Source organism: Humulus lupulus, chromosome 8 (assembly GCF_963169125.1).
Source record: "Humulus lupulus chromosome 8, drHumLupu1.1, whole genome shotgun sequence".
In the NCBI taxonomy this organism is placed as follows: Eukaryota; Viridiplantae; Streptophyta; class Magnoliopsida; order Rosales; family Cannabaceae; genus Humulus; species Humulus lupulus.
Genome location: NC_084800.1, coordinates 84,645,148 through 84,666,794, shown reverse-complemented (window position 1 = coordinate 84,666,794; position 21,647 = coordinate 84,645,148). Strand labels below are relative to the sequence as shown.

The window sequence follows — 21,647 nt, the reverse complement described above, 5'->3', positions numbered from 1 at the left end:
AAGGTTTAGATAAGGACCAATAGGATTTTAAGCACATGTTATGAATGGGTGATCAAGGATTAAGTATTTTGAGGATTAAATTTAATAAGGAGTAAAGTTTGAATGCTATAAGGTCAGCCAGCAGCTTTGAATACGTTGAGGGCTTAGTCAAGGCTGTTTACTCCATTCAAACTTAGCTAAAAATGTGTAATTTCGTGTTTAATTAATCAGCGTGTGCCGATATATCGCAGCTATAGGGGGCGATATATCGCAGCACGTAGATACGGAAAACACGAGACGATGCACGACTGCCTCGGGCATACTGGCCCAGGCGATATATCGCCTACAGGGGGCGATATATCGCCTCCTTCAGTATGTTTTGAAAGTTTTTGAATTCTTTTTCCATTCAGCCATTCAATCTCTTGATAAGTCCAGCATCTTTTTGAACGAGTCTTCAGCCTCTGCTGAACGATTATTCAAATTATTTTCACCTAAAAAGCTATTATTTTTATTCAAGTAAAATCAAGATCCTTTCATTCCTAAACTCTATAAATAGGACCTAGTACCCAGCCATTATTCATCTTTTGTTCTAAGTTCAGAGGCTGCAAGTGCTAAGTGAGTGTGAGAGTGTAAACACCTGGTTTGGGGAAATCATAAGCTTGATCCTCATAAGCTTATCAAACACTTTGGGAAGTAAGGTTCTATAGTATTTCGGTTTGTGGTGTAGATTGGTCTTACAAGTCTTTAAGGAAACCCAAAACTCTAGTTCATTGGTTTTATGTTATTTTCTTTCTCATAGCCTTCTACTCAGTCTTCTAACCTCATTCTTATTTTGGTTAGGAAATCTAAGTTCTTAAGCACATAAGTTTCGGTAAGTATGTTTCTCAATGGTTTAGTCTTCCCATTCCTTTTCATCTCTTTTTCTTCATTAGACTCACTCTTTTTCATAATGGTTATTAGGAGTGTTCCAAAGTCCCAACGCTGTCCACATATCCCGGTAACTTTGGTAAGGAAAATAGGATAGAATCTATATGTTTTATGCTTGTGTTATCTTATGTGTTATGTTATGAAATATGTTATAAAATATGTTATGAATATGTATGTTTGTAGGCTTAGGCATATGACCCATATGACTAGCAAGACCCCAAATAGATTATGGGCATATGACCTACTTAGCTAGTAGGACCCCACTAATCTCGTGGGCATATGACTTGTTTAGTCTATGGGACCCCAAGTAATAATGGCCATTATAGTATGTGTATGTAATAAGTGTTATGATATGTCTTTAGGTTTATTATGAAATTTATGTTTATGAACTATATGTTAGATTTTTCCTTGCTGGGCATTAGGCTCATTCCTTTTGTTTATATGTGCAGGAAAATAGATGTAGTGGCGGTAAGATTCGTGGATGCTTGGAGATTGTGTATCGGTGATGAACGGATTCAAGGAGTCGAGAGTTCGATTTCGAGGATGTAGTCGTTTATTTATGGTCTTTATATGTATTTTCCGCACTTACTATGTAATCCCTTTATTTTATAAATCATGTTATGTTTTGTTTTTCAAACAATGGGATCCCATATCCTTCTTGGTATTTATGTAAGTAACTCTTATTTCTATAAGTTTTCTAATAAAATTATGGTATTTTCGCAAATGTAAGTTTTAGTACGAATTTGTATGTATAGTTTCGTTAATGGTCCAAGAGTCTAGAATAGTTGGGTCATTACACTAATCAAGGTCCTAAACCTTATTAGGAAATTTGGGGCATTACACATATTGCTCTTGATTATCATTTTGTTCGTGAACCAGCTCTCAAGCAACAACTCCAAGTAGCCCATGTCTCTTTGTCGGATCAGTTGGCTGACTCTCTTACAAAGTCCATGTCGAAGCCTTCTTATTTGCGGCATCGTTTCATGCTTGGGGTTTCAAAATAAAAAGTAAAATATGAAATATAAAATATGGTATGGGTACCCATTGTTTAATACATAAAAACAAACTTAAATTAATTAAATACTAATTTCGAAAATACATCAAAACATAATTCAAAAGACTTAAAAATAACGTCATCCTCGATCGTCACGCAGCAAGGAAAATAAAAAAGACTTAAAAATAACGTCATCAAAACAAGCCAAGTTGCCATGAATTTTTCCGCCTTCCATATTCATTTTCCTGCATCAAGCTAAAAATAAAGGAATGAGTCTAATACCCAGCAAGGAAAATCCACTAACAACACATATCATATATCATAAATCATAAACATAAGACTATAACATAAACATATACTATAAAACATATGACTATAAAAATGTATATCATATAGGACTACAACATTAATGGCCATTAACTCATTAACATGGCACGTGATAAAACCATCTAGGTCATCTGTCTACTAATCGAGGTAGGTTAGATCACATGGTAGTATATGATAATCCATCAAGGTCCTCTGTCTACTAATCGAGGTAGGGTAAATCATAACTCTAAACCATGAAAATGATAAAAATTCTTGGGGCTTGCCATCTAAGCAAGTCATATGCCCAAGGACTACAAAACATATTTATACATATACATATTATAACATAAAACATATCATAACATAAACATATAAACACATATAATCTATCCTATTTTTCTTACCAAAAATCGGGATATGGAGACAAGAACAAGATTTGGAACACTCCTAAAAACCAACAGAAAAACCATGAGTATTTCTAAAGAATGAAGATGAAAAGAGAACTAAACCATCAAGAAGAAACTTACCGAAAAGAATCTTAAGTTTCAAGAAACTTAAACACCTAACCAAGAATTATAAACAAGAGTTAGGATCTGAAAGAAAATAAAAGAAAACTAAAGAACCATGAAGAATTGAACTTAAGGATAAGAATACCTTGAATGATCTTATGACTTGATCTAAACCTTGATACTGAAATATCACTATATCTCACGTCCCTAGTGTTTAGAAAAGCTTAGATTGATAAAGCTTTTAACCCAAAAACCCAAGTGTTTCTTTCTCTATAGTAACCTTAGCAACTTGAAGGCTCTGAACAATGCTTGAAGAATGAAGAAAACGGTTGAGTACTAGGTCCTATTTATAGAGTTCAAGGAGTGAAACTAACCCCTTTTAATTTTAATAAATAAATTAATATAAAAATGAAAAAGATTTGAATTTTCGTTCAAAAGATGCCCAGAACTCAGTCAAAATCGTTCAAAGGTAGGTCCAAGTGGTTAAGGCTATTTTTAAGTTTAAAAAATCCTCAAGATTAAAAAATGATGCACCAGGGGCGATATATCGCCTACCCTGGGCGATATATCGCCTAGACCATTTTCCCGAACCCTGTTCGATCATTCGTGCGAAGTCGACGTGTTTTCCGCATCTTCTGTAGGTGATATATCAGCCCCTTTAACTGTGATATATCGACATACGTTGATATATCAAACACGTATTTGCACTTTTCAGCTTAATTTGAATTGATTAAACAACTTTGATTGAGTCTAAATGTGATCCTAACAACTGCTAGAAGGTTCTAGAGCTTCTAGATCTTTCTTTTAATTAAACTATTCATCAAAAATACTTAAATCCTTAATTAACATGATTATGACAAGTGTCATGCTCTTATAAATTTTATCTAAACCTTAGGTTATAATACATAATATTTCTAAGACCAGCAATATTAACCAAACCTTATTTTATAATTAATATTTCTAAACTATAGGTTAAACTTATAAAATCCATAGTTGTTGCTATGAGTTTCCAACTAAGTCCCGGCTTGAACCAAAATCCACGGTAACAATCATACTAAAAACTAATACTAACTACTACTATCTAGCTAATTAAAATATGGGACACTACATCATTACACAAAATTACATCTCTAATAGTTGTATTGGGTAGAAGGGAGAGAGAAAAAGAAGAGGGAGAATAAATGATAGTTTTTTATTTATTTTTATTAAAAGTATTTTTTTATTGATTAAAATGTATTCTTAATTATATTTAACGAAGAGTAATATGGTTACACTAAAAAATTTATAGACTAAATTTCAGCTTATAATATATTATTTTATCAATTTTGACTTTTTAATGGTACCAAATTGTTATCCCGAAAATTGGCATATCTGACGTGGCACTTGTAGAGTCCAAGAACTTTACTTAGCTAATTGTTTAGTAGTATTATAGTATGTTTAGTGTTATCTTTGTGACTGTGGATTTTTGGTTCAGACCGGGAATTATTTGGACACTCATAGTAGTACTTATAGATTTTCTAAGTTTAACCTATAGTTTAAGAATATTAAATTTAACCTAAGGTTGATTAATATGACTGATATTAAGGATTATATTTATTATACTATAAGGTTTAGATATCAACCAATAGGATTTTAAGCACATGTTATGAATTGTGATTAAGGATTAAGTATTTTTTAGGATTAAATTTAATAAGGAGTAAAGTTTGAATGTTATAGGGTCAGTCAGCAGCTTTGAATACGTTGAGGGCTTAGTCAAGGCTGTTTACTCCATTCAAACTTAGCTAAAAATGTGTAATTTCGTGTTTAAATATTCAGCGTGTGCCGATATATCGCAGCTATAGGGGGCGATATGTCGCAGCACGTAGATACGGAAAACACGAATCGATGCATGGTCGCCTCGGGAACAGTGGTCTAGGCGATATATCGCCTACAGGGGGCGATATATCGCCTCCACCAGCATGTTTTCAAACACTTTTGAATTCTTTTCCTTTCAGCCATTCAAACTCCTTCATAAGTCCAGCATCTTTTGAACGAGTCTTCAGCCTCTGCTGAACGATTATTCAAATTATTTTCACCTAAAAAGCCATTATTTTTATTCAAGTAAAATCAAGATACTTTCATTCCCAAACTCTATAAATAGGACCTAGTACCCAGCCATTATTCACCTTTTACTCTAAGTTCAGAAGCTGCAAGTGCTAGGAGAGTGTGAGAGTTAAACACTTGGGTGGGAAAATCATAAGCTTAAACATCATAAGCTTATCAAACACTTTGGGAAGTAAGATTCTTTAGTATTTCGGTTGTGGTGTAGATTGATCTTGCAAGTCTTTGAGGTAAACCCGAAACTCTATTTCATTTGCTTCATGTTGTTTTCTTTCTCAAAGCCTTCTACTCAGTCCCCTAACCTCATTCTTATTTTGGTTAGGGAATCCAAGTTCTTAAGCACATAAGTTGTGGTAAGCATATTTCTCAATGGTTTAGTCTTCCTATTCATTTTCATTTCTTCTTCTTCATAAGACTCACTCTTTCTCATATGGTTTTAGGAGTGTTCCATAAGTCCCAACTCAGTCCATCATATCCCGGTAACTTTGGTAAGGAAAATAGGATAGAATCTATATGTGTATTGCTCATGTGTTATGTTATGAAATATGATATGTTATGAATATGTTATGAATGTGTATGTTTGTAGGCTTGGGCTTATGCCCTATTTGACTAACAAGACCCCAAAAAGATTATGGGCATATGCCTACTTAACTAGTAGGACCCCACTAATCTCATGGGCATAAGCTTGTTTAGTCTATGGGACCCCAAGTAATAATGGCCATTATAATAAGTGTATGTATTAAGTGTTATGATATACCTTTACGTTTATTATGAAATTTATGTTTATGACTATGTGTTAGATTTTCCTTGCTGGGCATTAGGCTCATTCCTTTTTTGTTTTATGTGCAGGAAAATAGCTTTAGAGGCGGTAAGATTCGTGACGCTTAGAGGATGTGTATCGATGGTGAATGGAGTCAAGGGGCCGAGCGTTATTCGATTCGAGGATGTAGTCTCATTTTACCTTTTTTTATGGTTTTATATGTATTTTCCGCATTTCTTATGTAATTCTTTTCATTTAAATCATGTTTTTGTTTTTAAAGACAATGGGATCCCATATCCTTCTTAGTATTTATTTGTAAGTAACTCTTATTTAACAAGTTACTCAATAAAATTATGGTATTTTCGTAAAAATGTAAGTTTATGTATAGTTTCGTTAATGGTCCAAAAAGTCTAGATTAGTGGGTCATTACAGCACTAATCTTGAACACATGGAGTAGACTGGGTAGACCCCCCGGCAGGTTGGTCAGTGTATACCTGCAGGGTATACAACAAGTTACTACTCAGCATACAACAAGTTACTACTCAGCATACTACCTGCAGGGTATACAACAAGTTACTACTCAGCATACTATCTCCAGAGGCTTAGTTGCTTGGCAGGACCACCAGAAACTTGCTGGTCAGTATGACATGCAGACTGGTCGGAATACACTTGACAAATGAATAATAGTCACTGCTTGGTACGCTTTTCAGGAGATCAGCTGGTCAGTATGACGAACAGACATACCTGCTCAGATGAAAGCAGTTACACTCTCCGTTAGCACTCCGCAAGAATCGCCTAACCACCCGCAAAGAGCGCCTGACAGTCCTGAAGACTCGGTCAAGCCTCCTAACAAATATGACTGTAACTACCTGCGAGAAGAAAGAGATATTTCCCTGTCAGTTATGCTCAGGCGCAACCAATGGGTGAGAGATACAGTATAAATACGAACTCTCCACCATAGTGGAGGGGGACGGGTTTAGAAAAATAGCCTACCGACCAGCACCAAGAAAATATTGAGCAGCTTGGCTTGGTACTCAGCAGAGATTCTGTCATATTGTATTATCTTTTACACATAGAAATCCACTTGTATCTCTTGTGATCTTGTGTAAACCTTCAAGATTAATACAAATCTAAGAGGACGTAGGTCATTACCAAGCTTTGGGGTCGAACCTCTATAAATCCTGGTGTTCTCTATTATTTATTGCTCATTATTACTAGCTTCTTGGCTCATTTATGCCGTATTGATTGTCTAATTGAAAGCTCTCTAATTAATTATTTGACTCCGAGTCAGTTGGCTAAAAAACCAGTCAACATTTTGGTGCTTTCATTGAGAGCTTAAGACAATCATAGTCAGATTCTATTGCTGCAGGGATGGCAGTCTCAACCAGAAGGTCAAGCTAAGAGCCTCCAGAGCCTGAGGCTGAAGTCTTTCACCAAGTCCCATCAATGAGAAATTTCAATGGGCAGTGAAGTGATTTGCCGCCTAGTGTTTACCCAAAAACGGTTGTTGATGACGTGGCAATGATTTCTCATAAGTGGTTGACACGTGGCAGAGTTGAAGTGAAAAGGTGTTGTTCAGTTATCGACCAGATGCACATTGCTTCATTAAGACTGACTATTAGGTACGACCAGGCTGGTCGTATGATTCAGTTTATTTCCTTACAAGATTATGATCTTGTAATAATTATATTTATTATTTCATCTTTATTACCTTGATACACGGATATTAATGAGAGTTAAGGCCCAATGTGTAGAGTCTAAGAACTTTACTTAGCTAGTTAGATAGTAGTAGTAATAGTAATAGCTAGTAGTAGTTGTAGTATGTTTATGACTGTGGATTTTGGTTCAAGCCGGGACTTAGTTGGACACTCGTAGTAACACTTGTAGATTTTATAAGTTTAACCTATAGTTTAAGAATATTAATTATAACATAATGTTTGATTAATATTGTTGGTTATTAATATGACAATTATTATAACCTAAGGTTTAGATAGAGCCAATAAGAATATGACACTTGTCGTGAGCATGGTTATTCCTAAGGTTTAGATAGAGCCAATAAGATTATGACATTTGTCATATGCATGATTATTAAGGAATTATTATTTTAATGATAAAATAAGGGAAATATAAGACTTAGTCTTCACCAAAATCTTTTAGGAGCATGACATTTGTCACAATTTTATTTATTTATGGATTAGGTTGTAAATAGATTTTTCATAACTTTAGGGTACTGTAACTTTCGACCTATTTTTGACCCAGTTATGTTATGAATTTCGAAAAATAGTATTTCTATAAAGTTGTAGATAATTGAATTAGATTTATAACGGTATAAATAGAGTCTAAATTGGAGTCCTACAGCTCCATATATATTGATTTTACTGCAGGTGAGTTTAGAGTTACGAGATTTAGGGAGTTAGAAGTTAGGATTCTATTTTGTTTTTATTATTTTTGTTTTGAAAATCAAGCTTTGACTCCTTAAACCTCTCTCTGAACAATTTGACCAAGTCCTAAGCCTTTGGCTGAAGAATATTCAAATATTTTCAATTAAAGTCATTATTTTTATTCAAAGCCAAAAAGAAGATTTTTATTCCTAGAACTCTATAAATAGGACCTAGCACCAAGCCTTTTCATTCATTCTTCAAGCATTGATCAGAGCCTTCCAGGCGCTAGTGAGACTATAGAGTGATAAACACTTGGGTTGGGGTTATAAGCTTAATCATTATAAGCTTAATAAACACTCGGGAAGTAAGGTTTATAGTATATTTCGGTTTCGAGGAGTAGTTTGATCATAGAATCATTAAAGGTATTCCAAATTCTAGTTCATTTCTGTATTGTTTCCTTAAGTTCTTATATTTTTTCTATTCAAATCCTAACTCATATTCTCTATTCTTTGTTAGCATCTAAGTTCTTCGAACTTAAGGTTTTCGTTGGTAAGTATCGTTTCAATGGTGTAGTTTATTCTTTCCATCTCTTTTCTTTAGTATACTCACCTCTATATTATGGTTTTTAGGAGTGTTCCAAAGTCCCGATCTTGTTCTCATATTCCAGTATTTTGGTAAGGAAAATAGGATAGGATTTTATATGTTATATGATATGTTATATGTTATCTTATGTTATGTTGTGTTATGAAATGTTCTATTATGTATGTTGATAGACTTGGGCATATGACTTGTATAGCTAACAAGCCCCAATAAATTTATGGGCATATGACATGCTTAGCTAGCAAGACCCACAAATATAATGGGCATATGACTTGATTAGTTAACAAGCCCCAAGTAGTATAATGGCCATTGTAGTAGTATATGACCTATGTTTCTGATATGCTTATAGTATATGTTTATGATATGTTTTTAGCATATGATATAAATTTTATGTATATGATTTATGTTGTTAGTTTTTCCTTGCTGGGCATTAGGCTCATTCCTTTATGTTTATATGTGCAGGAAAATAGCTATGGCGGCGGGAAAGGTTCTTGGCAGCTTGGGGATGTGTATTGAGGCAGGATGGAATCGATGGACTGAGTGTTCGATTAGAGGATGAAGTCTTTAAGTCTTTAAATTATGATTTCTATGTATTATTTTCCGCACTTGATTTTGTAACCCATTTATTTAAGTTATGTTTTGTTTTATTTTCAAAACAATGGGATCCCTTATCCTAATCACATTTTTATGTATTCAACATTTTCTTTACATAATAAAGTTATAATGTTTTCGCATGTACGTTTTCTTATAATTAATATAGTAGTTATTAATGGTCTAAGGTCTAGAATAGTTGGGTCATTACACAATGGACCATGTAACCCCCCTTGAGCCAATAAATATGCATGAAATAGCTCAAGGAGGGGACTTTTGATCTTTGAATCTTTTTCCTGAATATTGAGAGAGAGAGCTATAGTGCGATTATCCATCATTTTATTGTAATTCTCTCAAAGATTTTGAAACTCAAGAACCCTAGTTCTTTGATCACGGCTTTGAGACTCAATATTAATAACATCACTAAGTGGACGTAGGTCGTTACCATTCTTTGGGGCCGAACCACTATAAATTGTTGGTGTTTTCTTCTTTTCCATTAGATTAAATTCTTAATTGTCGTCTCATTTCCTGTCGTATATTTGACTCTGTGTCATTGGCCAAATCAAGGGTCAACATTCTGGTGCTTTCATTGAGAGATTGATAAAAAACTGTAAGAAAATCTAATGGCGAAGACATCCAAGAAGGCTGGACAGACCATTGGCACTGCATCATCCCAACCTCCTCCCCCAAATGTGGCTAAGAGTGAACCACATTTAGAGTTTTAAGAGGAGGAATTAGATTCTGAAACACTGAGGGAAACACTGGGAGTGTTGCGGGACGAGTTGGCTAATTTGAGGGCCAATCAGGAGAATGCTGCAGAGACAATGGCGATGTAGCAGAGGGAAATCAAATGCCAGCACCAGGAGCTGAGTGAGCGGCAGGCGGAAATGGACCGTCGGCAAAGGGATGCCATGGCCGCTCTTGTAATGCCCTGAAAACCCTAGTGCGGTTTAATGGCTGGATTAGTAGGCCGGGAGGGCCATAACTGTTTAATTATGCCATTAAATGAATATATGCATGTTTATGTGAATTATATTCACTACAAGAAAAAATGCTTTTAATAACACCAAAAATGTGTTATTAAAACATACCATAACACTTTTTGAAGTGTTAAAACCGACTATGTTATCGTAGGTCAGGGTACTTTACATAACACTTTATCATTGTTATACAGATGTGTTATTATACTGTCAACGATAACACACTTTCTGTGTTATTTTAATAAATAGATAAGTGTTTAATTATATTATTTATAGTCGATTATATAACACATTTCAATACTTATAAATTTGTGTTATACTACACTTTAGTATAACACATTATTTGTGTTATATAATGAAGTTTGCATAACAAAATTCTTTACTTATAAAAAGTGTTATTGTAATAGATATTATAACACATTTTTCGTATTATTTTAATATTTAGATAAGTTTAAATTCTCATTATATATTCATTTATATAACACTAATTTATTCTATTATATTTTAATTTTTTTATAGAATTAAAATTAGCTTTCTAATATATACTAGCATCATCAAATGAACTTGATTTTCAAATAACAAATAGTAAAAACATTCAACATTATATTAACAATCCACAAATTAGTTTAAAACATTCAACACTGTCATCAACAACAAAATGTTCTTAAAGTTTTCCACATTCAAGGAAACCAACAACTTCTCTATACATGAAAATAATACTTGGAAATAGCCCTGTTATAACAAACCAAAATATACCAACTTAGTAGCTATTCTTCTTCTGCTTCTTAACATTAACGAAAAGAAAACTAAAATACTAAGAAGAACAAAAAAAATCAAAGTTTCATTTGTTCCTACTTTCCCTTGGTGTTCTCTAGTTGTCGCCACTATGGGAAGCTCGGCTACCTCACGACCAAATATCCTAAGAAGACCAGCTGATACAACAATAGACCTGTGTGGATGGATGCATTTGCAGAAGAAAGGTATTATACTCGTATCAATAACCAATTAAAGAAAGAACATTAACATAACATATTGCCCAATATAATATTAGAAAAGGCGTAGTAGCTCACAGTGAAAACTACACAGTACATTCCTCCAAACTCTTGACCAGAAATGTTTCTTCTGCAAATTTCCAAAGCAAAAGACATCATAAATTAAGATTCTTTGCTTGCCAATATACTATCACATAAATCGCAAACTAATAGGCTAACTTTGCTTACCCATACACCATAACAGGAATCAAATCACGACCAGATCTTGCTACAATAGGATCAAAACACTCCTGTGCATTACAAATCAGAAAATTAGATGCTATTTGTGAGAGCCTATGGAAATTACAGAAACTCATGACACATACAACATATTTTTCTCCCCCAAAAATTAATCCCCGCTGTCTAAATGGGTAATGTCGTAAATATCTAAAAAGGATAAGTTAAACAAAAAAATGCACATCTAATCAACACTTAAATTGATAACTCCAACAAACATTCAGGAAAAAAAGAAGAAGAAGAAAGCAGAAATTGCTGCCAAATTCAATTAAAAAACAGTATCTTATTTTTTAATAAACTATTTTCAATCAATATATGTATATATTTAAATATATGTGTGTGTGTGTGTGTGTGTGTAAGCTTGAAATATAATTATATATGTGGTGGAGAGCTCTCAAGAGCCATCCACCATAAAGATAACATGAACAAAATTCTTAAATGTTGTTAAAAAATTGTACTATTGAAGAACCCACTGTGTCACATGAAATATAAATCAGTTTCACAGTCATTAGGAGAAAAGTATCTAGTACATATTTAAAAGAAAAAAAACATCACTTAAATGATAAAAATAAATATGACAAGGGAAAGGGTGATTACTATTTTCATCACCGAAACATGATTCTTAAGCTATTTCTTAATAGTTCTCCTACTTGTTTTAGACAAACTTACCACATAGTTTCGCATCCATCAAAAAGCAACCACCAAATAATTTTTTCTTAAAAAAAAGGACCATTCAAGCAAAAAAGTAACAGATTGAAGTCATATAAAGGATAAAGTACATTAATAAAACCAGAGTTTGCAAGCAGAAGCAACTAATGTCAAATGCAAACTAAAATCTTTGAATAGACTCCCAATCTTCAAAACTTAGTATCATCGCTACCCTTTAAATAAGCATGGAAATGAGTAGAATTTCTGGTACAATAATAACTTACCCGGAAAATAGCAGCAGACCTTGACAGAAATGGCAGATGTTCTAGATATCGCATGTAATATGGACATTCTTTCTCACCCTGCGATATAAACCACAAGCAACTATTGCAGCTTTTATATGTTGAAAGGTTAAAATATAGACAGAACAATGATGTAGTGCCCCGAATTCTCTGTTGTGTTTAACGGTGTGAACAGTAGGCCGGGAGGGCCATACTTGTTTAATTATGTTATTAAATGATAAAATGCATGTATGTGTTGATTATATTATGATATGATGTGAAATGCATGCATGTGAGTCCATATTTCTTTATACAGGGGTGTGATGGTAATTTGGCCCGTTGAGGGTAAATTGGTTATTTGAATGCATGTTGGTGATATAAATTGAGACCACATTATGATATGGGTTTGTTCGAGCCATTTGGCATGAGACGATCAAGGAAATGTTAAATGTCGGTTTGGTCATAACAGGCTTAAGCTCGGGGCTCGGGGTGAGTCTCGGGGTGTTTTAATGATTAGGGTGTTACCGGGTATTAAAGGGTAACGGGATGTGAAATATTGATGTTTGAGGATTTTGAGATTAGTGGGAATTGGGAAGCGTTAATTATGATTAACGGTGTAGGTGGAAAATGTCAAAATTGCCCTTGAGAGGTTTTAGAAGCTTTATTATGCCTAGGGGTATAATGGTCTTTTGGTATGTGGATATATATGATGTATGGATGGCTGTGAAATAGAACCCAAAACAGAGTTTGCTTCATCTTCTCCTTCCCGTACATTCATCTCCATAGTTCTCTTCTTTGGAATTTTGAGCTCAAGTGTGGAGCTAAGATAGGAAATCAAGGGGCTAAGGTTGTGGTTTTGGTTCAGCCATTGGAGAGGGTTCAATACTAAGTTTGAGGTAAGCTTTGATCATAACTTTTCTGGTTTTGCCCTGTTTTAAATATAAGTTTCAGTTTGTGTTTTTATGGAGGATTGTTGGAATTGATGGAGGTTTTAAGGGGTTGCCTTGGGTTATGATGAGGGAGAGTTTTGAGTGTTGTTTAGGGGTGTTAATGGGTGTTTGAGAGAGGTTTGGGTGGTGTTTAAGTTGGGTTTGAAGGGTTGGTTCTAAGTGAAATCGTAGAGGAAGAAAAACAGGGGTTTTGGCTTAAATGGGTGTTGCGCCGCGGCATGGCCAGGGTGTGCCGCGGCCCTTGGTGAAGGCTGGGTTTAGGTGCCTCTGTTTGAGGGGCGGGCCGCAGCATGGCCAAGGAGGGCCGCGGCCCTTAAGGCATTTTTGGCCAAAGAGAGCTTTTTGGCTCGCGGATGCAAGCCTAAGGCCTCGGGATTGAACCTACTACCCGGTTGAGTAGTGTTTGAGGTCCCGAAGGTTAGGTTTTGGTTTGGGAACCTTTTATTATTCATTTTATTGATGGAATCCCATAATTTGGTTATGACCAGGTAACCGCTAAAGGATCAAAAGGTCGATCGTTCTCAGGGTCATTCTTTTATCTGTTCTAGCTCGGACCAGAGGTAAGAAAACTGCACCCCAAATGTGACATGCGTGGATATTCGTGAAGCATGATGATTGTGAGAATATGGACATGGATTGTATATGGAATGCTTAGCATATGTTGCTCATTTGTGCATGGCACTGACTTATTAGTCAGGTTTGACAAGAGTGCTAGTATCATTGTGAAGCTGTGACTTATTAGTCAGGTTCGGCAGTGGTATTGGGCATTGGTCACAATGAGCTGACTTATTAGTCAGGACGGCCTTGGCGTGTGTCACGCAAGCCAGTAAGATTTGATCTAATCGATTATTAGCATTGAATGACTCAAAGAGCATTAATGCCAGACCGACCCCGAGGGTCGATGAATGAAATAAGCGCTTGGAGGCTAGTGGCTTACTCAGCAGCCACTCTCCCATTTGATTTAGTGATTTGCATGGCAGTCACTCAGTGTGGTTTATCAGAACCTCATGTGGTGTTTACCCATTTGTTTGACAGCTTTATGCTCAGTGTGATTATAACGATAATCATTTGATAATGTTTATATAAAGTGTTATGTTTTCTTGCTGGGCCTTGGCTCATGGGTGCTATGTGGTGCAGGTAAAGGGAAAGAAAAGCTCACCTAGCCTTGAGTGGAGAGCTGATGTGGTGGTGTGTACATATGCGGCCGCTTGACCACCACGGTCAAGATGTTCTCAGAGGAACTAGGGGGTTTACCCTATTTTTGCCGCTTAGGTCGGCGGGATTGTAAATTTGAAACAGTAGAGACCATTTTGTACTGAGAACAACTTGTTAATGTTTTGTTTAGCTCTGCAGAGCAGCTTGTAATAAAATCTCCATTTCCTTTTTATTGGTTTTATACCTTATCCTGTTAATTACACTTAGAGCACGTTTTTGACCAAAGGATTCAGGCAATGAATCAAATTTCCGGTCCACCGTTCACCGTAACTGTTATGGGGTAGCCAGGGCGTTACAAATGATGTTGATTGGAAGACCAACAAAGTTAAACTCTAGAACTGGTGTTAATGGTGCTGCAGAAGTCTTTCCTCTAGTGTGGTTATATTTACACGCTTTTCCAAATTTACATCCCCCTGACCTCAAATAATACTGCAAGAAGCTCAAGATTTTATAGCACCATAAATCTATTATTAGTCCAAAAGACACATTGCAGTCAAATATATGGTATTAAAAGAGAGTAAAAAAATCTCCTAAAATCTTATAATATATAACTTTTAGTATAGTACATCATGAGTAGAAGAATGGACTTAGTCAGAGAGCATGAGGGAAATAGTAAAAAAAAAAAGAATCAGAATTTTCTGGAAAAATCTCTATTTCTCTTCTGAACTATAAGTGCTATAATAATGACTCAAAATCTCTATTTCCTAGACTTCTATCTAGCTCTAGAAGACAAACAAGCTTCTAAAAATAAGCTCAGAAACTATACATACTCAATAAACTAACCTTGCATTTCCTAAAGTTTCATGAAAAGTTTAAGAGAAACAGTCAAGAATAGACATAAAAAGGAAGTGAGGAAAACAAGAGAAGCTTACATGACAGAGAATGACTGAGGTGGAGCCATTATAGCCAACCACAAACAAAAACCCCATGTGGCAACAAGGTCTAGAGACTAGTTTAAACTTAAACTCTCCAGGCCATTTCTTTTTTTTTTTCTTCAGAATTTTCACTTAAATGTAGTCAAAGCTCAAAGGCCTCCAAACATAAGGAATATCACCACAAATAGAATATAGATTAATATGAGGAAAGCATCAAAGGATTTAAACAAAAATTGGGTCACGGCTTGATTATCACAATTTCCAAGTCCAAGAGCTAAAACTAAGAAACAAGCAATACAAAAGCCCAAAGCTGGAGGTCAGCCAAAGCCACATTCAAGATGCTAAGATATATTAGAGCTTTGTCTTGTTTGAAGAAAAACAAGCACTTTCAACTTACAAGCATCTTAAATCTAGGCTTCCTTGGCAATATTTTTATCATATAAAGTATATTTCAGCCACTAGTTAAACCTCTGTTTCGAAAACGCTAAATGTGATTGAGGCTAAATGTGTTACAGTTGAGAACAACAACAAAAGGCTAGCTACTATAGATTGGAAAAGAAAACGCTACCAGCAAGAACTAGCCCACTATGGCATTGTGCTTGTTTCACGTTGAGCAAGTTTTCCAGATAAAGGATCTGTGGTTTTAACCTGAAAATAAGTGATAGAAGTCAAGGGATTTGAATTCTGAAGGCACTCAGAAAAACTAATAGCCTAAACATAGAAATACAATCGGTCTACTCAAATTCACAATGCACAAATCTAAGCCTAAAGTGCAACTTCATGAGTGAACATGAAAAGTTAATAGTGCAAGTAGGGTAGTTTTGAGTTTGTTAATTAACTTACAGTTTTTGTAACTGTTGGAGCTCTCCGTTATTCGATTGAATTGTACCAGTGATATTGTTGTTCCTAAGTACTTTGCAGGTTTTTTTTAATAGTTGTTAGATTATATCTCAAAGCAGAATAGCACAGAAGAAAAAAGATATGTTTGAATTTGAATGATTTATTAGACCAAATTAAGTTACAATTTAAGTACAAATTAAGTTACAAACTCATGCATCACAAAAAATATATTGAATATAAATCCATATACATATATAATTGATAAATTACTACCTGTTCACGTGAGATTTTGGTCCTAATGAGCCCAAGTGTGACAATTGTTATGCCAAAGATTGAACCAACTTCATTTCTCAGTGTCTCACAAAAATGCTGCCTTGCTTGCCTAAGTATATAACAGAGAATACTATAATTTACACACAAAAAATAGGGCATTCTACAGTCCCAAACATTAAGCAAACTCTCATATAGATTAAAGACCAAACATATTGGTAAGAGTATCACATGCACCCAAACATTTTTCATGGACAACTTCTCTGTTCTTATATTAGATAAAGTATAATAAAATGGTTTAAATTGAGGAAAATGGACTGAAAATATATCAAGAACAAACTGAACAAAGTACTTATAGATAGACTGGGGAAAGAACATCATAGTGAAGAGGGTATATTGATTGAACCAGCACCTAGTCTAATCCAATCCTCATTGCAAGAGTGGTCTGTGTTAAGAACTGTAAACTATATAGATTCCAAGCACTTTTTTGTCCCACAAGGCAATGCTGCAATCGAGATTGTTTCAACCGGCATACAAACAGCAGCAAGCCTTAAAGAGGGATCGAGTTATAATTTGGAATTTATTCTAGGAGATGCCAACAACTCGTGTGTGAAAGATTTCCTAGTGTCTGCCCAAGCAGGGTCAACAATTCAAAATTTTACTCTTCTCAGCAGTGGCATAGGCTCAGCCAAGAATTTCTCAATGAAGTTCAAGGCAGATTCAAGTGTGACAACAATCAGTTTTATGAGTTACGCTGCAAGCCAAACAAAAGATGGTATTCTTTGTGGTCCTGTGGTTGATGATGTAGTTTTGCATGTTTCGCTTGGGATGAAACCAGATATCCAATGGATTGTTCTGGTTTTTCTATATTTGGTAGCCTTTCTAACGTTTCATTGAAGTTGACAAAATGGAAATTTTGTAGCTCATTATTCCAGAGCAATATGTGGGAATACAAGTTTTGCTCCTTTGAGGAGTTGGATTTTGCAGGGTTGGTTATGTATAATGGATATTTGTTTAATTATTGGGATAAACTACCATCCACCATTTCAGATTCAGCCTTCTCATTTTTCAAGGTTGAACATGTTATCCTTCAATTAGATTATTTATTAAAAGAACATATTCTAAAGCAAGTGAAAGATGTTTGAGAGAAAAGATTGACATAATAATATAGATATGTAGAACATAGTACATGACAAGGACAATGTTTATTTTGTTAAACATATATTGTTAATCATGTTTCTTATTCTTTAAATCTTTAGCTTATGAGAAATGGAGGATAGTTTGCCATGCATTTCAATTTGATTTGTACTGGAAGTCCCTGCTTTTGGTGCTAAAGAATCTGCAGTATCCTTTTGTAAAGTTGTGATGGGGTTTGGCTCCAAATGTGGAACAGGTTGCAGTATTAACATGGCTACTGGAACCTGGTTAGGCTAATCTCATCTCAACTATAACCATCCGAAGACTCGTAGATGATTGAGCTGAAAATACTTTTGGCAGAGGACTTCCTGAACTGGAAGTAGTGAAAGGAGGCCATATTTGCAATGCTGAAGTCTAACTTAGAAGAATGAAACAGAACAAAAGGACAAAAACACAATGCGAAAAAGATGATGGAAACCATGGTCGCTTTAGCTATCTGTCCCCAGATTGATCCACTGGATTGATGAATTATATTTTTCTCGAGGCTACAACTTAATCTCTCTCGACTCATTGGAGGATGAAGGCTACAACTACAAGTCTTCAAATGGCATCATAAAGATTACTAAAGGCTCACTGCTAGTTATGAAATGGAATAAAGTAAATGGATTGTATGTGTTAGATGGGTAAACTGTATCTATTGTTGAAGCTGATGTTATTAAAGTTCAAGAAAATGAGATGCAACTATGGCACCAAAGGATGGGTCATATAAGTGAACAAGGCTTGAGGGAACTACACAACCAGAGAATTATAGACAAGATAAAAACATGTGCATTACCATTTTGTGAGGCTTGTGTCTACGACAAACAACATAAAATCAAGTTTTCAGTGGCAAAGCATAACACCAAGCAAATCTTGGAATATGTACATCAATATGCAAAATCGAAAACACATATGCAAAATCGAAAATTAATTTTGAAAACCACAAATTTTATAGATTCTATGAGATTCAAGTTGATAAATCTAACATCTTAAACTAATTACTTACCTGGCTTGCCACCGAAGAGAAGAACAACTTTGTAAAGTCCAACGACTGGAAATCGAAGGTTGACAGAGTGATAGAGAAAGACGAGAGAGAGAGGGTGAGGAGTTCGGAGACCGTACGACCAAGTCGAAGAAATGGGTCTCTTCTTTGTGTCGATATGTTGAAGGAAATGGGCAGAAATGTTGAAGGAAAGCTCAGATATGTTGAAGAAATTTGTGTGCTGTGTCGATATGTTGAAGGAAATGGGCAGAAATGGGTGTCTCGGGTCTCAAAAATGGGGAAGAGAAAGGAGATGGGCGTCTTGGGATTCTCGGGTCTCTGAAATGAAAAAAAAATTCTAAGTGGCGGGATGTGCAGTATATTATCGCCCTTTTTACATAAAAAGTTGCCCAATATAATACTCTACCATAATACTTTTCTATTAGTATTATATTGATGTGTTATGGAAATGGGTATTTGGTGTAGTGATTATAATATGATGTTATATGCATGCATGTGGGTCCACATTCAAATATTATGATATTTTGGTAATTTGGCATGTTGAGGGCATATTTGTATATTTGGGTGCATATTATGATTTGTGAATGAGATCCCACTATTATGGAGATATATTCGAGTTATTCGGCATGAGACGATCTTATATTATAAATTAGCGATTTTGTCATAACATGAGTCTTTTATTGGACTATTGAGTAATTAGAATGTTATCTGATGATAAATTGGGAGTTATTGAGATCAGGATGAAATTCTGGAGTTTTGACTATAATGTCCCCGGGGGTGTATTCGGGACCCCGAGCACTAGGTTTTATTTGAGGTTACTTAAGCTTGAAGTAGCTTTTCAGATAGAACGTACGTTAGAAAACCTCTCGTTCTTCTTCCGTTAGTTCATTTTTACTGTTCGAGGCATTTTCGAAGATATCTCAAGTTCTAGGAGTCGAAATCAAGCGAGGATCGAGGCATAGCGATCCTAGGAAAGATTAGAAGCTTCTTGACTGAAGGATTTGATAAGAAACAATCCAATCAAAGGTAATCTAAGTTTTAAGTTTTGAGTTTTTAGAGTTTCTAAGCTTAGAATTGGATTTTGTGAACCATTGAGTTTTTGGTTCGTTTAAGCCTTGGGATTTGATGGTTTTGGATCACTAGGAAGATTGGGAACTTTGATTTGATGATTTGGAAGTGTTTAGGTATGTTTTTGGAGGGTTTGGGATGAAGGAGAACGTGTTTGGGGATGGTTCTGGGTTGGGGGTCGCGGCCTTATTCTTGGGTGTCGCGGCCCTAGCTCGAAGAAGCATGTGGAGCAAGTTTGGCCTTGCTGGGCGCCATGACCCTTGCTCCTGGAGTGGCTGGGGGCCATGGCCCAAGGTGTTAGGGCCACAGCCCTTGTACAGGTTTGAGCCCATTTGAGTGTTTTGGCCCCGGGAACTTGGTTTTAGGCCTCAGGATCGCTCCTACTACCCGGATTAGTGGGGATTGATGTCACGGAGGCTAGATCTTGGTTTGGGAACCTTTGTTAATCATTTTTTTGATGGTGTCCCATATTTGGTTATGAGTAGGTGACCGCTAAAGAACTAAAAGTCAAATCGCTCTCAAGGGTCGTTCTTTTATTCATTCTTGCTCGAATCAAAGGTAAGAAAACTACACCCCATATGTGACATGTATGGTTATTCATGAGGCATGTTGAATGTTAAAATGTGGACATGGATTGATTATTGAATGCTTAGCAAATCTTGCTCACTTGTGCATGGTGCTGACTAATTAGTCAGATATGGCAAAGGTGCCAGTATCAACTGTGAAGCTAGGACTTATTAGTCAAGTTCGGCAGTGGTACTAGGCACTGGTCACACAGTGCTGACTTATAAGTCAGGACGACCTTAGCGTGTTCAATGCAAGCCAATAAAGATTAGAACTAATCGACATCTGCATTAAATGACTCAGAATGGCGTTAATGCCGGACCGACCTCAAGTTCGATGAAAACTAAAAGCACTTGTGTGACTTACCCATCAGTCACTCATCTGTTAAGTTAGGGACTTACCCATCAGTCTCTCATCTGTTTAAGCTAATGACTTACCTAGCAGTCAGTCATCTGTTTAAGCTAGTGACTTACCCAGCAGTCACTCATCTATTCAAGCTAGTGACTTACCCAGCAGTTACGCATCTGTTTAAATTAGTGACTTGTTTGTCAGTCACTCATTATGGTTTACCAGAACCTCAAGTGATATTCACTCATCTGTTTAAGAGCTATAAGCTCTGTGTGATTATAATGATAATCAGTTGATAATATCTATATGCATTATTGTGTTTTCTTGCTGGGCCTTGGCTCATGGGTGCTATGTGGTGCAGGTAAAGGGAAAGAAAAGCTCACCCAGCCTTGAGTGGAGAGCTTAGGTGGTGATGTGTACATATGCAGTCGCTTGACCACCACGGCCAAGGAGTTCTTAGAGGAACTAGGGAGTTTACCCTATTTTTGCCGCTTAGGTCGGCGGGTTTGAAAATTTGAAATAGTAATGACCATTTTGAGTTGTAAATAACTTGTAAATGTTTTTTATGGGCCCATGAACAGTTTTATGTATTTAATAAAATACATCATTTCCTTTTTACTGGTTTTCCACCTTAGCCTATTAATAACACTTAGATGCACGTTTTTAACCAAAGGACTCGGGTAGCGAGTCAAATTTTTGGTTCACCGTAACTGTTCTGGGGTAGCCAGGACGTTACAGCTCTCGAAGCAGCCATCCAATTGGCTCGGAGTCAGGCTGCACCGGCCTTTCAGCCAGATCAGTCGCTGAATGTGCCGCCTCAGAGAGGTCCCAATCCTAGCCCTTCGCTCCAACCAGCAAGCGCTCAAAGGCCAGAGCAGCCGCCCATGGCTCAGGATGATGTCCCAGCTAGGGATCCTAAGCAGCAACCTCCATCTCAGGCTGGTCGAGGCAATCCCCAGCGCCTGAGGTAGAATAGGGTCGGGCAGCCGCCCCGCAGCCCTAGACGCTCAGGGG

General features: G+C 36.0%; 1 protein-coding gene and 1 long non-coding RNA gene across 2 annotated transcripts in view; one reads left to right on the top strand and one right to left on the bottom strand.

Moving 5' to 3' along the window:
• The window catches only part of LOC133797999 (uncharacterized), a 77,370-nt gene extending 75,740 nt beyond the window's left edge, over positions 1-1,630 (top strand). The window contains exon 2 of the long non-coding RNA XR_009875754.1: positions 1,356-1,630. This is a non-coding gene — a long non-coding RNA (uncharacterized LOC133797999). The remainder of the gene's footprint in view (positions 1-1,355) is intronic.
• A 4,360-nt stretch (positions 1,631-5,990) lies between these two features.
• On the bottom strand, positions 5,991-15,390 carry LOC133795730 (uncharacterized). The gene is made up of 7 exons (XM_062233186.1): positions 15,362-15,390; positions 15,273-15,282; positions 12,328-12,405; positions 11,348-11,409; positions 10,983-11,076; positions 10,783-10,859; positions 5,991-6,069 (listed from the first exon to the last, which is right to left on the bottom strand). The coding sequence occupies exons 1-7, from the start codon at positions 15,388-15,390 to the stop codon at positions 5,991-5,993; spliced, it is 429 nt and encodes a 142-aa protein (XP_062089170.1).
• Positions 15,391-21,647: the final 6,257 nt, after the last annotated feature.